Consider the following 21,825-nt stretch of genomic DNA (forward strand, 5'->3'; position numbering starts at 1 on the left):
ACTCCGGGCGGAGCTTCGCCCGCCCAGCCCGGGCCGCTTCCGCGCAGGAGTGCACCGGGCGCAGAGGGGCCTACTGATTGGTTTCTCGGAGTCACGTGATGGCACCCACGTCCCGCCCCCGATACGCGCGAGGCCTCCCCGTCCTCCCCCGCCCCGCGGGGTGCGGCGCGTGCGCGGCGGGGGCTCGCGGGAGGGGCGGGGCGGGCGGGTCATGGCGGGCGGGGCGGGGGCGCGCGCGCGGCGTGAGGTGAGGGGTCACGGGGCGGGGCGGGGCGGGCGGAGGCCCATGTGGAGCGGGAGTGGGATCAAGATCAAGATCGGGACCAGGAGCGGGATCAGGAGGAGACTGAGCTGCCCGCGCTGAGCACGGGGAGGCCGGAGCCACACCCGCACCGCCGGGCCCTGGACGCAGGCAGTGCGGACGGCGGGCAGGCCGCGGACGCGCCATGAAGGGGTGAGTGCGGGGCTCGGCCCGGGCCGGGCCCGCTGGGGCCGCCCGGGAGGGGAGCTGGGAGCGGGGCGGGCCCGGGCGGCGCGGCGGGCGGGAGGCGGAGAGGGCCGAGCGGTGCCGCCGCCTCTGAGCTCGGGGGGTGTTTCCGCGTCCCTCCCGCCCTCCGGGACGGGGCCCGTGGCGGGGAGTCCCTCTGGGCGAGAAAAGCCGGCGGTGCGCCGCTGGCGCCCTTTGGGCTGAGCAGGAGCTGCCCGCGGGGTTCCCGCGCCGTCACGATCGTGGCGCCGCCGGAGCGAGGATTCTCCGCACTGAGCCCCGCGCTGGAGCGGGCGGGACGCGGCGGCTCCTCGTGCTCGGGGGGATCCCGCCCTGCGGGGTCTGGAGATCTGCACGGCGGGCGGGGATGCTGGCCGGGCTATCGTCCCTGTCTGGTCCTTGTCTGGCGGTAGCTAAGAAGCGCCGCTCACTGTGTGCAAAAAAGCTGCCAGCCTCGGATGTGTGTGGTTTTGCAGTGCTATTGTGCGCAACATCCTCTTAGCAGTTTTGTTGGTTTTTTAAGTCTTTAATTGCTACGTGGAAGCTGTGCAGCGTGGATGGATGACAAATGAGCGGTGTTCTCTGTCGTGTTTCTGTAGCACACCCACTGTTTTGGGCCTGGCATCACTTCTCTCTGTCTCCTGAAAACTAGAGATTTCAAATCTGGTTGACTGAAAACACTGATTTCCTTCTCAGAGAGGGCAGTGAGGTCCTGTTTTTGTACAGGAGACTGGAGGCCTTTACACTCAGAGTTGTGCTTTGGTGTCAGATGACCTGCCTGACCTTGTCCAGGTCACTTTGGGACAGGTTTTTCAATGTTGGCTAAACCACCTAATGTTTATTAATTTCAGCATCAGTTGTGCTCCACAAAACGTGCTTGTTCCAGTTCTGTGCCTCAGTTTCTTCACAGGCACAGAGGAAGCTTTCCCCAGCTGATTCTCAAAAGAGCATTAAACCAGTCCCCTTGGAACTGGTGTTATGCAATGATGGGTATTATTATTCCAGTTTGGCAGCTTAAGGCAGGGTGAATGGAAGCTGAATCACTTAAGCTTTTACTAAGAAATGGTAAGGGGTTTAGCTTATTAGCAATAGGGGTGAGGTCATACAAGACTGCTTGATAACACACTCTTAGCTGGTTCTTACAGCTTGTAAGCAGCTTCAGGCATCCTGAGGGGCTGGCAGGTGTCTGTAGAAAGAGGTTCAGGGACGATTGCAAATAAACAAACTCTCAGCTGACATAAGATAGGTGTGTTTGGGACATTGGACAGCCCTTTATCCACCTGCACCACCCTACATAAAATGGGACAGCCCCACTCTTAGTCCCCGTGTAATGAGGACGGCGGGGTTTGCGGGAAGAGCGGCAGCACGGATCGTCCAGGATGAGGTGGCGCTTGACGTGATCGTTGTTCCGCAGCGCTCCCGACAGAACTGGGTTTCCTTTTATCCTTTGTTGACCGTTCTGCTGTTTGCTGCACCTTAGCCTTGCTTTGGTTGTGTGTCAGTCGTGGGATGGGGTTGCTGGGACCTGGCTGTGTGAGTGGAAAAGCGGCCCGGGCGTGCCAGGCTGGTGCTGTGGGGATGTCCTGGCAGGGCACGGCCAGAGCTGTCTCCCATGCTCAGTGCTCCCCAAGGAACTGAGCCTGGCTTTGCTTGCACTGATCAGGAGTTCTCATTTCATAGGCTTTTTTACTTCTTGTAACTTTTTTTTAGACTAAAAGGCTATGGAGAAAAAACCTGCATACCACTCTTCTGCTTCCAAAGCACCAAACTTCATTTCTGTCACTTTACTTTTTCTTACAGGCAGCTTTATTTTTGGTTCAGCTTTAGGGCTTGCAGCTTTGGGTTCTGTACTTGGTTTTTCTGCTCTTCTGGTACTCTTTCATCTCTTTGAAGAGCAGCATATTCCTGTCTTGCCAAAACACTATTAGCACCATACAGCAAGTTCTGGTGCTGAATAAATTCATATTCCTGTGCAGATTCTCATATTGAATCCAGGTGTTCTCTAAAAATTCAGATGGAGGCAAATATGCCGGCAGAGCTCAAATTGAAAAATAACCCCATTTAAATACAATGAGACTCAAAGGACTAGAGAATAGTTCAAAAGGAATGTATGAATTACACAGGGGTACTTTGGAACAAAACCAAATTGTTTTTTAAGTTACAAAGATCGGTGAAGATCCCTGAACTACAAGTACTGTCAAAAGATGGGTCCAAAAATAGATCCAAAGCTTCAGCTCCCAGCATACAGAAACTGATAGGCTTGAAGGGATCTAGTCTGTCTTCAGTTTTGAACCCAAAATTATGGACAAGTCCTTCTGAACAAACTGACTCCATCTGACTGTTTTTTCTGGGAATATATTCACTGCATTGTAACCCACCCCACAAAATGCGGAGATGATTTTGGAAGCGCTTGGAGCAGCTGATGTTTAATCAGCTGTCATTATGAAGAGTCTACTTTGGCAGAGAGAGAATTAAAAAAGAAACTATCCGGTTCATTGGCATGAAATTTCAGATCTAAAAGACTGTATAGTCAATGTATGTGTCTTGCAGCCTTCTTTTTTAGCTCTCTGAATTTGAAATAGCACATAGATGTGTTAATAATGCATAGCAGGTTGTAGTGTCTCTGTCGTCAGGTTGTTTGAGGTTAGGTGACCTGCCTGGGCCCTCTGGTTTCAGAAATAGCAGAAGATTTTTGTGCTTTCTCAGCTGCTTACAATTTCGTGGATTTTCTCTTATTTGATGAGTTAAACACCATCTTCTCAACTGGGAAAAGCTATTAGCTTTCACCTAGTTTTGTGACACTTGGCTTTATGTTCACCTTCTGAATAATTTTAATAGAGTTTCATTATGTTTCCCTTTTTTCCTTAAATTTGACCTGAAAAACTGAGGTAATTCACTATTCTGTTAGTGAATCTTGTGATTCTCTAAAGATTAATTTATATTTTCATTTATTATATGTTATTATTGTTAGTTCTTGAATTTGAAAATTTTAGAACTGTGTTTGCATGAGGAAAAATACCAGTGGAAGAGAGGTGCCACTGTCTGTAGTAATCTGCCTGTTTTTATAGAGCAGATGTAAATAATACTCCCTGCACTTTGCTGTTTTCATGGTGTTGATTCACTTGTTGCTCAGTGGTTTTATGTTTTCATTGCAGTTGTTATGCTGCTGGCTTTAAGGAGAAAAAACTGAAAGTCTTGCATTGATTCTTGAGCATTTGCTGATTGCTGTTTGGGACATTTGATGTCTTAAAGTAAGGATGCATTTCTGACTTGTTTCAGTTCAGATGAAACCTATGAAAGTACAGCATCCAGCCTTTCCCTGATAGTTTTCCCTAAAAATCACATTACACGAGGCTATTGCAGGACCTGTGTGCTCCATTGTGTGCATGTACCTGCTGTGTGAGCAGGATTGTCGCATACAAGGAGCCAGTAGTGCATGCTACAAGCAGGGCTCAGTGCCTGTGATCCTGTGCGTGTGGTTTTTTTTTTCACATTGACCAAATCCCTCTCCAGTTTTGATGGGAAACACGTGGGAGATTGTCATGCGGCAGCACATCTTGAGCCATGTGGTGGAAAACTGATTGAAACAGGGAGTAAGTAAGAGTGCTGTGTGTTAAACCAGCCTTAGAAAGAAGTGTGCACTTGACTACTTTTGGGTAAGACACTCCTAGGAGATTGCCTCTCAACTTCATCATGTTTCTAGGTAAGTCTCAGGTTTTGTAGTAACTGAGGGTCCTCCTGACTTGCTGTGGAAGACTCCTACAGGCTACATCCTACGTGACAGGTACCTGCTGCCTGAGAGAACTTCCTAACCCTGAGACTTTGCAGGCTTGTGCTGCTCTGGCTGCCTTTGTAGGACAACACAGCTGAGGAGTACTAAACATAACGGTAGAATAACTATATTGTTTCTGAAGTGTGTAAGCTCTGATACCTCTGCTTGTTATGCCCGGATTCAAGGAGTAAACCTTTCAAGGTCCTGAAGATGATCATGTTTCTGAGGAGAATGGGGAGGGTTTTTTCTCTCCTGAGTTAGTATGACAGAGTTTGTGCAGAGCTGCTGAATTGTTTCCATTTGCTCGGCACAGTGCTAAGCTTAACATATATGGGAGGAAGTTCCAAGTTTATGAGAAAACTGCTGAATGGTCATATGCACTGGAGTCAGGACAAAAAAGGTAATTGAGCTTGAAAATCACTTTATTTTTAAGGCTTTTTCTGAACCTAGAAATGTCCAAGTGTGAGCTAAAGTCTGCATTTATTTTCATGGATGGTAAATTTAGACCTTGCCTATATGCTAGCTTACAAATGGCTTAACAGCTTCTAAATGAGTTTATAAAAAACTCAGTGCCGTTTATTATAGGTACTTTAACCTGATTTATAACTCTGCCCACTTTGAGTTTAATTCCTTAACCAGATTAAGACATTCCATGAAGTAGGAAGGCTTGGGAGGGTAGGAAGGTAGCTGAGGAGTTGTAGCCATTTTACTGAAGCACTTTAGAACCCAGTCTTGTGTTTTGAGTACTGTTTGACCATTTGGTTCTTTCTGCATGTAGATGTAGCTTGGTAGTTTGGAACATTTCTGTGAAAAATGTGGTAACATTAGTTAATCATCAAATGCCACAGACTCTGCTGCCATCTCCTGAGGACAAGAAATGATGCATCTTCCTTTGCCGCACTAAATCTCTTTTAAAATGGGGAATAATGGGTGATGGTTGAGCCAGAAAAATACTTTAATCCAAGTGGAAATCATTCAGAACTTGAAGAGCCTGCCCATTTGGCAAGCATTAGAAGTATTCAGACCAATAATCTGAGAAGGCGCTAGATATTTTTATCCAGAAGAGGAAAGAACATGAAAAGTTGGAGCTTTATATTTGTTTGGGAATTGATAAGATAGAAGTGAGGCAGGCAATGAGGGGATTACTTTCTACTTGTGTCTGGAAAAGAGAAAGGGAAGAAGTGGCCCATGTGGGAGTTAGTTGCAAAGCAGCAGAAGTTTGTCAGGAGGGAGTTTGAGGCGGGGAAGCCAAGGTAAGAGAGTCTGTGCACAGAAGAATACCTGGTTATTTGGAGACTCTTGGCCTTGAAGACCTGAGAGCAGGAAAGCACAGCACTAAAATGGGGTAACTGTGTATTTGTGTCAAAGCATATTGAATGAATTCATTATAAGAAGGAAATTATACCTTAGGCTTTATTGAAAATAGAGCCAAAACCATTTCCACAACACTGTCACCAGGCGACTAAGATTAAGATATTTGAATTTTCCTAGGGGCAGAGTATTTCTTTCTTTAATTAATTGAAAATACTGCGCTTCATAGTAAGATCTTCATGTGTGAAGTACTTCCTGAGCTCACTTGGCCTTCCTTCTCCCTCTCCCTGTTCCTTTCCAGACTCCATGTGATTTTTGGCCCTTAGCAGACTAGAATCTCTAACCCTAAAAAAACTTCAGATTTCCGCCATTTGAGCCTTGTATTTATGTTCTCTTGAGATTATGGGATGAGACCTGGGCAGCAGCTGAACGCTCATGAAAGTTAACTCTACATGGCACTTGGGATTGTTGGCAAAGATCACAAATTAAGTTGAAAATTGCGGTTAAAGGTGATTTATTTGTTTTTTGATCTTTGGCACAATTTTTTTTTTGAGAGCAATTCATTCTTAGTGAAATTAGGAAGAGGATGGGGGGGAAATGATTGTTGCCTTAGAAGTGTTTTAAGGTAGGCACATGAAACTGAAAATTAACATTCAGTTAATTTTTCACAGTATGTTATTAATATAATGTGTGATTTGAACACCTTGCAAAACCCAATTCTGGGATTGAAATCCAAAGAATAAGTAGGAAACCCATGATGACCTGACTTTTTTTCCCCCCACTATTCTAATGGACAAAGGCATTTGTAAAGAAATGCATTTTCAGTGGCCTATAGAAATAGTTTGTGTGTCAATTCCATAGTTTGTTGCCTGTGTACATACAAGAAGTGCCCTCAAGATGTATTTATGTAAATAAGGTACTTTGTAAGCATCGCTTCTATTTTGAATTTAAAGGTAAGCATCTGTTCTTACCTGATAATCATCAGGTACTTGATGAACACTAATTAGCAAGGCTCATAATCTTCTGGGAGGCAAGTAAGGGTTATAATTGTTAGGTCTGGGGACATTGAGGGTGTGGAAAGGGGCAGTAATTTGTAAGGTGTCTCAGGATATAGTTAGTGGAGGCACAAAATTAATTTTGGGGGAAGTTATTTCAAAATAGTGAAGTACTTCTGTTTAGCAGTCATGGATAAAAATCAATGTTCTTGTGAGTTTGCTTTAGAGCAGCAACGAAGAGTTGGGGTTTCTGGCAGCCCTTTGTCTGCTGTATGATGGGAGACAAGTTGTTTCCTCTTTTACCTGATATTGATGTACCTGGGATAGGCTGAATAAATTTTTTGGCCTTAACTTTGTGAAGTGCTCTGGAGCAGCAGAATTTTATGGACAACTAAGTGATGTATGTGGGTCTGCTTTTCTGTTCTAGACCAGCTGCATTTATTTTTTCTATTTTAGAGTTTGAAAATTCTGTCAGCTGGACATAGTGATTCATGCTCTTTGTATCCATCTACAAAATATCATAGCTTATAATTTTCTTGGAAAAGTTTATTTTTCACTTGAAGATTTGAGACCTAGGTAGGACATGTTTCAGTTGGAAAAACTGTGAGGCTATTATAGCATAACTTTGCTTCTTGCATGTGAAGACTGGCCAGTCTTTTGTATGTGGTCAGGTTTTCTAAGTTGAAGCAGAGTAAATTATATGACATCCAGATATAATGAAGAAACTTGGCTGTAATGTGCTGTGTATTTTTTTTCCTTTTTTTAATGCTAAAGGGAGGGGCAGCAAGGGAATGTCTTGGGGAATTGTGATGCATGAAACCTGTTCTCAGTGACATCCAGTAGTCTTGCAAGCCTTGAATGAAGTCTTCTGTTAATTCTGATTCTAAAACTGTGTTTTCTTCTGTACATCATTGTGCTCTTCTGCAGGCCAGAAGTGGGGTAGCGTCCAGCAGGGTATCAGGTGTCATGCAACACATGTTTTCAGTAGTAAGCAGGACTAAAGAAGATCAGGGGTCTCAGAGCAAATTGGTAAGGCTTTTTGCGTGCTAGGTTTCTACTTATCCTTCTGGTTTTCTGACAAGCGAAGCAGAGTAGATATGCAGCCGACAGATCTTTGAGATAATTGAAAACATACTGCTCTGCCCACAAGAACTAGACTATCTTGTGTGTGTGTAGCAAGACAGCTCATCTATTAAATAAAAATCCTAAGCAAAAACAAAGCAAACAAAAAACCCCATGAAAATCCCAACGACCCCAAAATACTAGAAGAGGCTCTTTTGGCCTTGGAGTGAAATCTAAGCAGAGCCTTCATAGTTCTAGTTTGGTTTGGTTTGATTTTATGAGCGGATTATCCTGTCTAGACTCCTGCTTTGACTTGGATGCCAAAATAGAAGCAATAAAGCTAGCTGGCCGCTTAGCAGGTGACAAACCTTCTCTGAAGTCCTCTTAATTTGTTAGGGCCCATTTCTCAGTGCTGTTTCTCCGACTTACTCCTCAGTAAGTTTTGCAAGTTTCAGATACAGCTCTGCTAAATATAGCCTGCCAGATGCCTTCAATAAGCTTGAGCCCAGCTATCAGTTACACAGAGATCTGTTTCAGTCAGGCACAGCCCTCTGGGGAGAGACTTGCACTATTTAAAGTTGAATGAGACTGAGATTCTTACAGCATTAAGAAACTCGAAATTTGCTTTTCCTCCCTGATGTTGGTTCTAAACTAGTGTTAGGCACTTGTGATTCCCAGGGAGTGAATTTGCATTTCCTGCTGAACTGTAGCTGGAAATTGGCTGCTTCTTGAGCTGTCATTCTGTATAGCAGTTCTCCTTTGGTATATGTTGAGCAGCAAAAGGCAGTCTTAACATTAGTAACACTAATGCCTCATGTAGCCTGTGTTATTTCCACCAGTATCAATGTAAGACATTGTAGGAAAAACAGACTGTTCAAATCATGGCACTGTAAGCTGCAGGCAGAGCAATGCAACTGCAGCAGGACTAAATAGATTGCATTTGGTCCTACAAAAAGCGTGAGGCTTTTTCTAGCCAGTGCCTGGAGGATCTTAGGACACTGGCATGCAAGAGCAGGAGTGTTAATGCCAATGTTCTGGGCATGCATCCAGTTTCAGGAAGTGGTGCCTGTCACCTCACTAAAGTCACACTTCTCTTCAGATTTGGTGGATCACTCTTCACTTCCGCTCTTACATCACTGGGCAGTGTTGCTGTGCATTTTAACAGATAGCAGCCTATGCACCAGGAGCTGATTTCCTTTACTAGTCAATTCTCCAAGTGTTTTTTCCCCCAGTGACCAAGTCATTGCATGTAGCAGTCATGAAAAATGCTGAATGTTTCTCATGAAAATGTAGTCCTAGGATATGTCAGGAAAATGCTTCCAGTAGTGACAGGAAAAACTTAGTGCCATTGGACAGGACAATAGTGTTTGGGCTGCTGTAATTGGTTTTGATTAGCCATGTTTAAGGAAAATCAACTTTAATCAGAAGGAAATGTAAGGAAGAGCTCGTATGACAATAGTAGGAATTAACAGCCAGCCTTACCGGAAAGGGCCAGGAGCTTGGCTTTAGTTAGAAGAAAGGTATGAAGAGACCATGATAACTCTGAAAAGGCCTGAGCAATGGTGCCCATCATCTCCAGGCAGCATAGAGGTACATTTGAGTATATTGGAGTGACTGAGAATAATGGTAGCGTGGGAACAGCCTTGCACTGGAAGATGTTTAAGTAGTTAGTAGTTTCAGAAGGCTGGTATTTCATTGAGGAGAGTATGGATTTGTAGAACTCTGTGGTAGTAAGAGGCCTGACTTGATAAGCCTGGAGTCCCACATTCCTCTGTGGTAAAAACAATTGCTTGGAATGGGGTGACTGGCTTGTCCAAATGGCTTTGACATCTAAGATGGAGTACAGTTGACTATTGCATCTTCCATGGAGTGCCATTTGAGCTGTGGGGTGCCAGTAGTAAGTATGGATCTTCTTAGGAATATTAGTGGCATTATAGAATAGAGTTGAATAATTTGTTATGGGAGGGCATGTCCCTTCTGAGCACTTCCAGTTCTTTACACATCTTTGTTCTCTCGTATGATAATTTGAGCTCATAATTTAATTTTTTTCTTTGCAATAGCAGAGGACAAGTGTTTTTGGTACACTTTCTACTAAGCTCGAATGCACAGGACTGGCCTAGTCAGACCTTAGCTGACATAGTGAACTTGCTTAAGTTATTGATTTAGCTGAGACTTCACTTGAAGAACCAGGTCTAGTTGTAAACTACTGTTAAAAACAAACAACAGCAAAAAGGACCCCACAAAGCTGTTTGCTTTACTTTGGTGAAAATAAGGGAGAGATAATTTTGAGTCCTTTATTACAGGTGCTTTGTCTTGGATATTTGGAATGGTTTTTTAAAGTGCACATTGTTCTATGGATGATAAAGTGTAGCATAATATCTTAGACTGTTCACAGATGTACTGGATAATCTACATCCCTGTGCTCCTCTTGTACAGTACTTCCAGTTTAAACTGAGGTGAGCTGGCACTTCTGCTTAAGAACCAATTAGTTCTGCCTATGGAAACTTTTTTTCTCTTCTTTATTCTGGCAGAGGACTTTTGTGATGAACACAGTCAGGGGATTGGTGTGGGTTAAAACTAAACTTTCCTTTTTTTTGTACAGGTTAGTTTTAATTGGGGTTGGTTCACTACATTGATGCACAAACATTTGTGCCAGCAAAAGAGGATGGAAATGAGTGGCTCAGGGAAGCAAGAGTGCTACTTTTGTAGCTGTGCCAGCTTTCCCATGATTTTACTCAAGGCCCCAGTGGCACTTTGGCCACACTGTCCTCAGGCAAAATGATGAATTCTCATAATGTGGGTCTTCCTTTCCATGTTCTTACTTAATTTACGTATTAAATGGTTTTGTGCATAATAGATGTGGTGCTGATTTAATCAGCTAGTGCTATACATTAAAGTAGTTTATGGTTTGAGTACATGCTATTTAAACAGATGTGTTTAGGGTATTGATTTATGCTTCTCGCAGTGTTTCTCAAACCTCTTTCATATTATTCTCCAGGATAAGATATTGTCCCTGGTGCAATTCTTGCAAGGACAAACCAGATAGTGACAGAGCATAGGAGACAAGCAGTGGGAGATGGCAGGAGGGAATGTGACAAGTGGTGAGAGACAGAGGGGGGAAGTCCAGGGGCTTGAGGAAATGTGTCAGCAAGTGCCTTTTAGCCATCTACTAAGAGAGCTCATTTCTCTGGCCTGATGCCAGCCTCGGAGGTGATGTCTTGGCTCAGCAGCTCCCAGCCTTAGACTCTGTTTCTGTATTTATTTATTTATTTTTTTGTTCTCTTTCTAAAACCTTCTTGGTGAAGATCCATTTTCTGGCCATGTTCCCTTTCTTAGCCATCTTGTCCTGGCTGCCTGTGGTAATATATTTTTGTTCTGTTGCACTGTCATAAATATTTCATAGTCACTGTCTTCTAATGCCTGGTTTGTTTGATTAGTAACTAATTAATCTTTAAATAATATTAGAAAACACTACCTGATGATGGTTTGTGTCAGGGATTTTTGCTCAAAAGGAGATGTGGTGTATAGCAACTTTGTTGTGGGTTTATCATGCTAGCATTGCTGATCTACTGAAGCTTGGAACTCCTGGTACTTTTTTGTATCACCGAGGCTAATATTGTGTTATTTGGAGACGTGGTCTCAGCTTTCAGTAACTGAGTATGAATGTGAGGTTTGTCTCCTCCTTTACTAACCTCCTGCACTGCAGCTCATCTGACCTAGCTGGGCTGTTGAAACCTGCTCCCTTTGGTTTCTATTCTCATGCAGACTGCAGCAAAAGGGACTCTTCAAGCTTCTTTTCCCTCCTAGTACAAGATGACTGAGGTGCCCTACTCCAGCAAAACTCTTTCACAGACACAAATATACCCAGGATCGCACATGCCACATGTATACTCCTGCCCTTTACGAGGAAAAGGCAGCAGCACTGCTGGCTGGGAGCAGAACTTGCCTTCTGTGAGCCTGAAGAAGCCCTGCAGTGCTAGGCTGAGCAGTTGTGTCAAGCTGGGCATAAAACAAGTGCTACAGTTTCTCCACCTTCTCATAACTTTGATTGCATGCTTTTTTACCCTGGGAGTACTTCTGTAGTGTGAGAACATCATCCTTATTAGCTTGGGACTTATATTATGTTGGAATATAATTCTCAAAAGGATTTGTGCAAATGCTCATACATGAAGAAAGGAATCTTGAGAGTAAACAGTGTCTTTATTGCTATTTGGGCAGAAAACAATCTGGCTGCCCATATCTATTCAGTAAAACAGGGCTGATAAGAACCTAGAATTGTGTTCTTTTCTAATTCCATATGCACTGGCTTTCTACATACCCTGGTGATCATTTGGGAAACAATTTTGATTATCTTGGTCTTTTTATTTTTCATTCTTGTAATCATTGTTAAAACTGCTTGCCCTCATCCAAGGGTAACTAATCTCTTTTTAAATTTCTTTTTCTTTTCTTTTCTTTTCTTTTCTTTTCTTTTCTTTTCTTTTCTTTTCTTTTCTTTTCTTTTCTTTTCTTTTCTTTTCTTTTCTTTTCTTTTCTTTTCTTTTCTTTTCTTTTCTTTTCTTTTCTTTTCTTTTCTTTTCTTTTCTTTTCTTTTCTTTTCTTTTCTTTTCTTTTCTTTTCTTTTCTTTTTCTTTCTTAGTTTTCTTCTGTGTGTATAGTGTTTCTGTCAGGAAGTTAGTCTTAGAAAGGGGAGAAGCTTGGTCTATTTCTTCTCAGTATAAATCAGTGTATTTTAAGGTTGTGGTTCTGCTCTCAGCAGGAAGAAAGATTTCAGTGATGATCAAAGTAGATGCAGATATCACCTTGAGAAGAGCACAGTTGCATATTAACAGGCTTAATATATTTGTTGCACACAGTATCGTTGGTTTTTAGAGAAAGATGTCTAGTAATGACTTTGTCTAAGCATAGGCTTTGTATTGACAGGTGGTAAAATTGAGGTTGTCTTTAAAGCATGGATAAGGACTTCATTTCCTTGGTCTCTGTTCTAGCTTCCTGTTCCTCCCATATTTTCACTGGAGTTTCTATTTTTTTTGTGATCTTGATGATCAGAGGGAAAATGAGTGGAATAACGTTAAAGCTAATTCTTCTGTAGAGATCCATGTTCTGTGTCTTCCACCCAGTAAAACCACACATATACTATAGTACATTAGTGTTTTAGTGTGGCCTGAGAAACTTCTGACTGTATAGAACTGACTGAAACTAGATTTGGGACTTAAATCAGCCGCCAGTGTAAGACTTGATTGCATGGGTTGGATGTGGCAGTTCAAATATGTATTGAGCTGACTGTTAGATGGGACAGTTCTCTAAGGATAAGCAAAGTAATTGATCTTGGGTGTCCTTAAAAATGTTGCAGTATGTCAGATGTTAAGCATGTTTTGATTTGTTCCAGTAGCCGGATCGAGCTGGGAGATGTGACGCCACACAACATTAAGCAGCTGAAGAGGCTAAACCAGGTCATTTTTCCTGTCAGCTACAATGACAAGTTCTACAAGGATGTACTGGAGGTTGGCGAACTTGCCAAACTAGGTACAAATGTTCTTGCCAGTAATTGTGGGCTGTGGTGGCAGAAGTGGTCATCATTGCTATCCATAATGGTTTTAAATAGCAGCTCCTTCTATTTAGTTGTTTTACATCATGAAAAATAACTGTTTTAGAGCCTCAAAGAAGCCACAGAGGGTCTGTGTTCTGAATAGATTATGTCCACTGGGAATGTTTTCTGTTCCGAAAAAAGCAGTTGTGCATTGCCAGCTTACCTCCTGATGCCATTGCTGGTTGGTGTGAACAGTGATGAGCAACCACTGTGTCAAAACAGCACTAGTTGCTTCATTCCAAGTGTGAATAATCCACAATGTATGTTATTTTATCTGGATAGGATAATTAATGAGAGGGGAGGGAGGAAGATACAGGGTGCAAATGAAAGAGCTGTATGTGTCGTTTGAAACTTGTTACTGATAAATCTTTGTTTCCCACCCTGGCAGCCTATTTCAATGATATTGCAGTGGGAGCAGTGTGCTGTAGGGTGGATCACTCCCAGAACCAGAAGAGACTGTACATCATGACACTTGGATGCCTGGCACCCTACCGAAGGCTAGGAATAGGTAAAGAAGTCTTCTTTTATATCTGAGGCATCAAAGAAACGAGGTTGCTGTCCAGCTTTTTAAATGCTCTTTCAGATCTTTAACCAAGTTAGTGCACTTTAGACTGCTGATTTCTTTGGAAGGGACTTGGGGGAAAGAGTATGATTTATCATGTGTTGATTCTTCCCTGCCTTTCAGAAATGAATCTTTTGTAGAAATTTTTAATTCAGGATTTCAGATTACTTTAATCTTAATCATATTATCATACTGTGATGTAAATTCTCTGCTTCTATGGGTGTGAAAATTATTGCAGAGAGAGATTAAATAATTTGTCAGAGATATGTAGCCAGTATGCAAGTCATACATAAGTAGAACACCACATTCCTTCATTGGCTTCTCTCTTCTAAATTCACTCTTCTAAATGTAGTGGCTTTATATTTATTTTGTCTTTATCACTAGTGATTATTTCTGCTCAGGGGTTGCACCTACTTTTTGTCTATATTGCGTTTAGTTCTTTGCTCCACGTTGCAAACCCATAGGACAGATTAATCAAGACCTATGGTATCCTGTTTGTCTTGACAAACTGGAACGAAAAGATAACTTTATTTTAAATTATTTTACTAGGTCTTGAGTAGAAAAGCTTACCAGTGCCCTCACTACTTTGTACAATATTTTGACGGTATTTTGAGACCTTGAAACTAATATTAAAATAAGGTGATTTACCTTGAAACTAGTATTAAAATAAGCTGATTTATACAAATGCTTCTGGTCTGTTGTGATTTTTATTTCTTCTTCAAAAAAAACAATTAATTAAGGTTTATGAGCAATCAGAGACAGAATGAAGTACTTACACATCATGTTTTATTTGCCTTTCCTAGTTTTTACACTTTATCATTTTAGTCTACCTACAGTTAACCTGTCTCTCCTCAAGGAAGCGCCTAGCTAAGTAGAGACTAAATTGTGCCCTTCTAGTTTTCTTAAGTATCTCTTTATCTTTTGGCAGGAACTAAAATGTTGAATCATGTCTTAAACATCTGTGAAAAAGATGGCACTTTTGACAACATCTATCTGTAAGTAAATGAGTTACACTTGTGCGTTTTTTGAGAGATGGTAAAGGTAGATATGGGAGCAAAGGGATGGAGATCCAAGTGTGGGTTTAGTGTATATTTTTGTGGGGTCATGTAACATAGCAGGAAAGCCAGGGGTCATATTCTGGGCTTGTTGTGTAATGCTGAGAAAACCAAAAGCTGCTTGATATAGAAAGGGTGCTGCAAATTTGCTGAATTTGAAAGTAGTTTAGTTACAAAATTATGTTCTAGAGTAAAATTGCACTGGAAGACCAAAAAAAAAAATCTTTTTAAAAAGGATTTTATTTTTATCATACAAGACCATCTTCAGAATGGAAAATACTGCAAGTCTTGAATCTAGTTTTGATGTATTTGCTTTCTGTCTTTTATGACAACACTCTGTGGGTTAGAATATTAGAGATGTTTGCAAGCACTGAAAGTTTACTACATTCCGTAATAAGGCCAAACTGCTATTCCCATTCTTGCACGCTGCCAGGTCAGCTCTTTGTGTAACAACACAATAAACTAGATCAGTGCCCTGACCCAGCGGGGAAAGCTGTTTTCAGTTTTGTTTCACGGTGTTGTTTTTTGTTCTAGTGTGGTTTTGGGTTTTGGGGGTGGTTTTCTTGTGCTTTGTTTCGGTTATTTTTAAAATCAACTGCCTGTCTATGTAAGCACTTGGCATGATGCAGGCAAGAGAAGAAGCACTGGGGTAGAGGGCAGTACCAGTAGTCCCCCTGGAAAGAGAGTCTGAAATCCATACGTGCCAAAACGATGCTTTTCCTTTGCTGCTGGTTTTGCACTTCTGCCTTGTGCTGTGCATTGGTTTCTGTGTGGTTACCAAGTGAGTTTGGTTTGATGGCAGTTTTTGGCCCGATCGCTTCTCTGAGCCAACTCCTCCTTGTCCGTCACTGCCTTGGCTGTCACACCAGTGCAAGCACGATGCACTGCTGGGGACGGTCCCACAGCAGGTACAGCTTGGATGGACTTACGCTGCCACAGAACTACACCCTGAATACTTGCCATGCCTGTGGAAGATGCTCTGTGAGGAGTGTTTCATACACTGATATCACTATAAATGGAGTGACTTTCTCCTCCAAGTCAGTCCACTTCTGCCATGGAGGTGCGGACTCTTCCTCGTCCTCTGCTGTTGTTGCTTTGTGCCATCTCTGTAAGAGGTGTTTTGAAGAGGCATCTGAGTAAAGTTGCCTTTGGCTCGTGTTCCTTCCTGGTCTTCTGCCTCAGAGAAGTGGTAATGAACTCTCTCTGAGATGCCTACATAATGGAACAGGGACTGTCCTTTTTACTTTTGCATCCCACTGTGTCCACAGTGAAGGAACTGTTTGCTGGTTCTAATACCAAAAAAACCCCACATCCTTCATAATCCTTCTTTATAGTTCCTAGACCAAGGATTCTGGCATGACAATAAATAGCCCCCCAAAACTGGGCTAAAGTTCTTTTATTGATTTTATTACTATGTCTATTGCTTGTGCATCTTCTATTTGAACATGATATGCAGTTTAGCACCAAATTTGATATTGCTGCCTAAATTTGTCATTACAATAAAGTTCTCTTTTAGCTTTTTGGTGCTTGTTGGGCTTAACACTAAGATTTTTTGTTTTGTTCTGCTGTTGCTTCCACAGTTACTTTGGTTCTATGGTTATGCAGCGTGTTGTCATGACAAAGTGATTCATGAAGTTGTGCAGTGTCCACTGAATTTTGGAAGTGTTTAATGAATGCCTTTTATTGATATAAACATTTTTATTTCTTTTCTCTTTCTTTTTTTTTTTTTTTTTTTTTAACGAAACTTGCACAAATCAATGTCCTAGTCAGGGTGAAGGACTGACAGCTGTTTGTTTTGGACACCTTGAAAAAGCTAGCAAAATCTGTAAAACTCCAGGGAAACTCTAAGTGCAATGGAACAGAACTTTGTAAATCCTTAGTACTTCTTTGTATTACAACTTTTTGTAAGGAGGGAGGAGTGGTTAAAGTAGAGCAGGGTGTTAAAATCGTGTGAAACACCATTGCCAGTTGTATGTGTTAGGATCATGGCTGAACAACTCCTCTGGTCATCTGCAAAGTGTTACTGCAGGAGGTTAAATTTGGCTTTATAGTGAAACTCTGTTACATATTTCCACTGAATATCTGCCATATTGCTTTATTAAGATGAAGAGAAATTAAATTACTGAGGTAGTAACACTTCAGAGTCTCTCTGCTATTTTGTGTTCCTTCAAAGAGTTTTACTGAGGAGAAACATTTACTACTGTGTACAGCCATGGGCCATCCAGGACCTGAGTGTTAGCCGAGAATTGAATTGGGAAGACCAACATTTCCAGTCTTGGATTTACGCTGCTGTTCCTGTCTCTAACTAGCTAGCTGCTTTTCTTGTCTTTGACTATTCTGAGTATGGAGGCAGAATACTGACCCCCGTCTCTCTATGCCTGTTCTGTCCCAGGCACGTCCAGATCAGCAACGAATCTGCAATTGACTTCTACAGAAAGTTTGGCTTTGAGATCATTGAGACGAAGAAGAACTACTACAAGAGGATAGAGCCCGCAGATGCCCACGTGCTGCAGAAAAACCTCAAAGCCCCTTGTCTTGGCCAGAACGCAGATGTGCAAAAGACCGACAACTGAACAAAACCCCAGCGGACACTTTCTTGCACTTGCTTGTCGCCAAATAAGGAAAGAGAGGCCTTTTTTTTTTTTTTTTGATTGGTTGGTTGGTTTTTCATTTTGTTATGGTTGGTTTTTTTTTTTTTTTTTAACTCCACCTCTTCATCTTAATTTTTTTTTTCTTGACCTCTCTCCAACAAAATGTAATGCTTCTTCCAAGGATTGTCCAATCATGTTTGGGGTTGGGTTTTGGTTGGTTTTGGATTTTTTTTTTTTGAGCTCTCCTTTCTGGTGTTTTTCTGGTTTTTTGAGGGCAGGGAGGCTGATTTTTTGTTTTTGTCTTTTGTTGGGGTGGGAAAAGGTGTGCAGATCTCTTTTGAGGTGTGGAGGGCTTGAGCAGGTTATCCTGATGACAAGTTTCCTTCAGAATTATTCTTTCAGTAAGCAGAATGTAAACCCAATAGGGGGGGAAAAGGCAAAGCAATATCTTGTCCTTTGACTCCTACATTATTGTGTTTTTTATAACCTACAGGGTACTTTACTCTCCCCCAACCTTTGAATGTTACTTCAGTACTCCCCACTCTTCCTTTTAATTCCCCCACCTCAAAAAAGTATATTTAGTTCTTCCCAATATTTTTGAGTATGGCTTTTTCCTCCATCTTTTGCTGAGAAGGGTGGGCTACTTTACCATACCTTTTCACTTTGCCTGGGCTGATCTTTTTGGATGCTTTTTTTAAATACTCCTCACCCAAGCTGGTGCTACACTTCTTAACTGACTGAGAGGAGGATTTAGAGTGGTCTTTGTTTTTTCTTATTTTCATTTGCCCAACTCCCAGCAGACTTTTGCCAGAGTAAGAGCTAGATCTGGTACTGGCAAGAATAACCTTGTAAAAATATGAATCCTGGGGCACCACCCTTGCTTTAAAAATGGGTGAAATTCTGCAGGGCTCATTGAGAGTTAGTTTTATCTGTGTTGTTGGGATGGAAAAAGTGACTGTGACCACCTTACCAGCTTTGATGACATAAGGCAGGCACCTGTCCCCAGATAACTTTGTTAACAGCTACTGAATCTGCAGTGACAGATGTAAGGGTTGAGGAAACCAGGCAGCAAGGCTAAGAAGGCAGACATGAATCTGACCCTAATCACATGGCTTTGCAGGGTCTCCTGGATTTGCTTGGGATTGGCTTGACTTGCTGTGTTTATGAGCTCCTTTGGGAGGAGGTGGTGAAGAACTGTGTGGTTTTGCTCCTTTGAAGATTATTTTCCCCTTCCCCTGTTCAGTAGAAATAATGCAGTTCTCCTCTGGTGAGAGGGTGTTGGTGGAGCACCGGAGAAAGCAGTGTATATTAGAGCATTTTATGGGTTTGGAAAATAGGCTGGCTGGCTTCTTCCTAGTACTGTAACTTTGAGGCTACAGTAAACTGTACTAAGCTCTGCTTTGCATCTTTTCATGCTTTGTTTGCGTGAATACCAGTGCTCCTTTCTAGGCACTGTTGCCAGCAATTTTATGTATGCCAATATAAATACCAACTTGAGCTTGGACTCTTCTCCAAGCATCTGGGAAAGTGCACTGAGCTGAGACAACACCAACCTGCCCCATCCCCCATGTAGATGCTGAACTGTATTCTTTTCCTGTTTTGTTTTTTAAAGTTTAGATCTGCATCTTGAATTCTTCCGCTCTGAAAGCCTCCAACCTGTAGTGTGCATTGCAGCATACATCTGGTTAGTAGGTGCTGTCCAGTCATTAGAGGGTGACTTGGAAACCAAGGATTCCAAAACGGGAATTGTGGTGAGGCAAGGGATGGCACCCCTCGCTGCACATTAGGTGGTCTTTGATACCCCAGGGATGACTATACCAGCTGCTACACAGTTGCTCCTTCTTTGACAGAGGTGTGTAGCATTTGTTGGAGGGCATCTTGACAGACTTGTGCTGGAAAACGGCTGCTTAATTTGCTGAGTTTGCACTAATGGAGTCTTGGAGATGGGCAGGTGGCCAACACCAGCCCGTCTGCGTGGCTCGAGCACCTGCGTTTGCAACACGTGGTGGCAGACTCTGGCTAGAAAGATGCAAACGGTTCCCGTGGCCAGAGGCAGCCTAGTTTTGACAAAAGCTTATTTTCAGTACAGCTAGGACCTGCTCGTGGTGGTTATGTTGGCAGCCCGGCATCTTTCTAGAAGGGGATGCATCGAAGCACAATTAGCTTGTCATATGCCAACATAGTTTCCCTGGCCATCTGTAGACCAAACCAAGAGAAGTATGTAGAGGGAGAGAGAGAGATAGTATTGTATTTGAGGATGTTCGTGCAGCACAGCTGTAACTCAGACCATAGCTGCCTCTGGTGCCAAGCAAAGTGCTCTTCATTCTTCTAGAACTAAGTGGTAAGTGTTTGGGTTGGGTAGATGGGTGTGGGGATATGAACTCTTAGGATTTGCTGTTGTCGTAGGCTTCCACAAATCAGTGTGTTTCACAGACAGTTATTCTTCAGGTTTAAAAGTACAAGTCTAATGTCTGAACTTACTTGGATTAACCTTTGTTTCTGTCTCTTTTTCCTTTGGGCTGCCATCATTCTATGAATGTATCCATGAGAACAATTCTTAAAGCTCCTATTCCACAGCAGACCTGCCTCATTGTAACTTCTAACAAAATGTTTTGTAGGAGGTGGAAGAGAGAATAAATCTAAGACTCCTTTTCCCAGGCTATTAATCCTGGAAAACAGTTGTTGAATCTTGAATACAAGGTTTAATCTGAATCTTAAGAAAACTGTGTTCCCTGTACATGGGTAAGGGCAAGTGAAGGTCAGTGGTTCTGGATGACAAACAGTTGTATTTTATTAGTCTAACAGTTGTGTTGAGTGAGGGAGGAGAGTGCTATATTTTAGTGCTGTTACCTAGAGACACTGAAATTGTGTGAAGTATGGGCTTACTGCAGAGAACTTCAGTTACTTTGATTGTTGCTGCAGGAGGACATCCTTCTAGTTTGAAAATAACAGCTTCTGAACAACTAAATTTTTGCAAAGTTGGGAGTTTCAGTGGGGGAAAAAAAAAACCACCAGCACTTCCTGTTCTGGATGAAGATCCAGCAAGAAAAAGTATGCGACTAACAGCTTTAGAGTGTAAATTGTGTATATATGAGTTACTCCTGAACCTCTGCAACTGGCTTTGTCATGCATCGGTTGAAGTATGAAGATATTGCCTACAAAAAGACTCCTACTTGAGGAAACCATGGTACAGGAGAAAAAGGATCATCCAGAAGAGAGATCCCTCATTTTTGGGAGGGATAAGGGGGAAGAATGTATTTAGTGTATACAGAAACTGGCTGAGTTTACATGATGCAGCTAATGGTTAAACCTGCCAACTAAATACGACATACTGTTACAATTGAAACAAACTTACATGCTATTTAGTTAAATCTTGATGGTGCCCTGTGTCTAGTAAAAATTTGATCCTCCAAATTGTTTTATTCTCCCCTATGTTGTAATCCAGGGTCAGCTGCTATGCACAATTGTCTGTGTTTTGTAAAGTGTTTGCTGACTTGGATGTTTCTTTTGAATCTGCAACTGCTTCCTGATTAATTTGGCTAAGACCACCCCTGGTCTCTTGAGTTAAGATTTAGTGAAAGGTATGCTGTATGCAGTTTACAAATGCATTCTCAATGTTACAAGTTAAGTTGCAGGGGGAGCAAATTCTTTACAATAAGATGGTCCATTTTTAATCTATATCATTGCCCTTGTTGTACATCAGGAGCATGTTTTTGTTTTTCTCAAACTCTTTAGAAATACCGTTCAGAATAAACGTGCACTATTTGAGTTATGTCATTTACAACTTGTCGTGTGCAGTTTTTTGCTGTCCGGCTGTTTCCTTCTGAAATCAGATATAGACTATTCCTCAGATGTGTCATAAACTGTGTAACTAAGAAGTTTTCTAACATGAACTGTGTGTTGGGCTCCTGGGGTGAATGCCAAGGGTGGCTGACAACTGTGCAGAGCGAGGTCTGTTTGTTTTCCCTGAAGTTACAATTTCTTTCCTCAGAAGTCCTGTCTTGTGGGGTAGGAGGGACGAGAACAAGAACTGTTCTGGAATATTTTTGATCGATTAGCGAGCAGTCTGGAAACAAAGAGACCAGGTGTCAAGAACTCTGGTTTGGGCTTTATAGGTTAAAAAGTTTAAAGAATTCAAATTAGCTGCTAGTCGTTGCAAATCTTGACCACAGTCTTTGAAAAACTATGGTCCATATTTGTAAAAATGACTGGTCTTAACATCCAGCACTGACTTTTCTCAGAAAGGTATTTAAGTAAAACTCATCTCTCTTCTTAACAATTTCAGTTTCTTCTGTTAAAGCCATTTTTTTGTCTGTAGTTTCAGTGTGCTCCTCTTCTGCTTTGAAGTGCCATTTATGAAGTGATGAAGTTGCACTCTGGCCCAGGTTCTGGAGGAAAATAAG

General features: G+C 42.1%; 1 protein-coding gene across 3 annotated transcripts; it reads left to right on the forward strand.

Annotated features, from left to right (window-relative positions):
* Positions 1-289: 289 nt before the first annotated feature.
* On the forward strand, positions 290-21,199 carry NAA50 (N-alpha-acetyltransferase 50, NatE catalytic subunit; the record flags this gene model as incomplete). Of its 3 annotated transcripts, none has more annotated exons than XM_084227002.1 (5): positions 290-454; positions 13,014-13,150; positions 13,603-13,722; positions 14,705-14,771; positions 17,224-21,199. In XM_084227002.1, 5 exons carry the CDS (start codon positions 447-449, stop codon positions 17,402-17,404), a joined length of 513 nt encoding a protein of 170 aa, XP_084083128.1. In that variant the 3' UTR covers positions 17,405-21,199. The 3 variants fall into 3 exon arrangements, with proteins under 3 accessions (XP_084083128.1, XP_084083129.1, XP_084083127.1); XM_084227003.1 differs by having other exon boundaries at positions 13,017-13,150; XM_084227001.1 differs by lacking the exon at positions 290-454 and having other exon boundaries at positions 12,979-13,150.
* Between the last annotated feature and the right edge of the window lie 626 nt (positions 21,200-21,825).

Source organism: Fringilla coelebs, assembly GCF_963513975.1.
Source record: "Fringilla coelebs genome assembly, chromosome: 2".
NCBI lineage: Eukaryota > Metazoa > Chordata > Aves > Passeriformes > Fringillidae > Fringilla > Fringilla coelebs.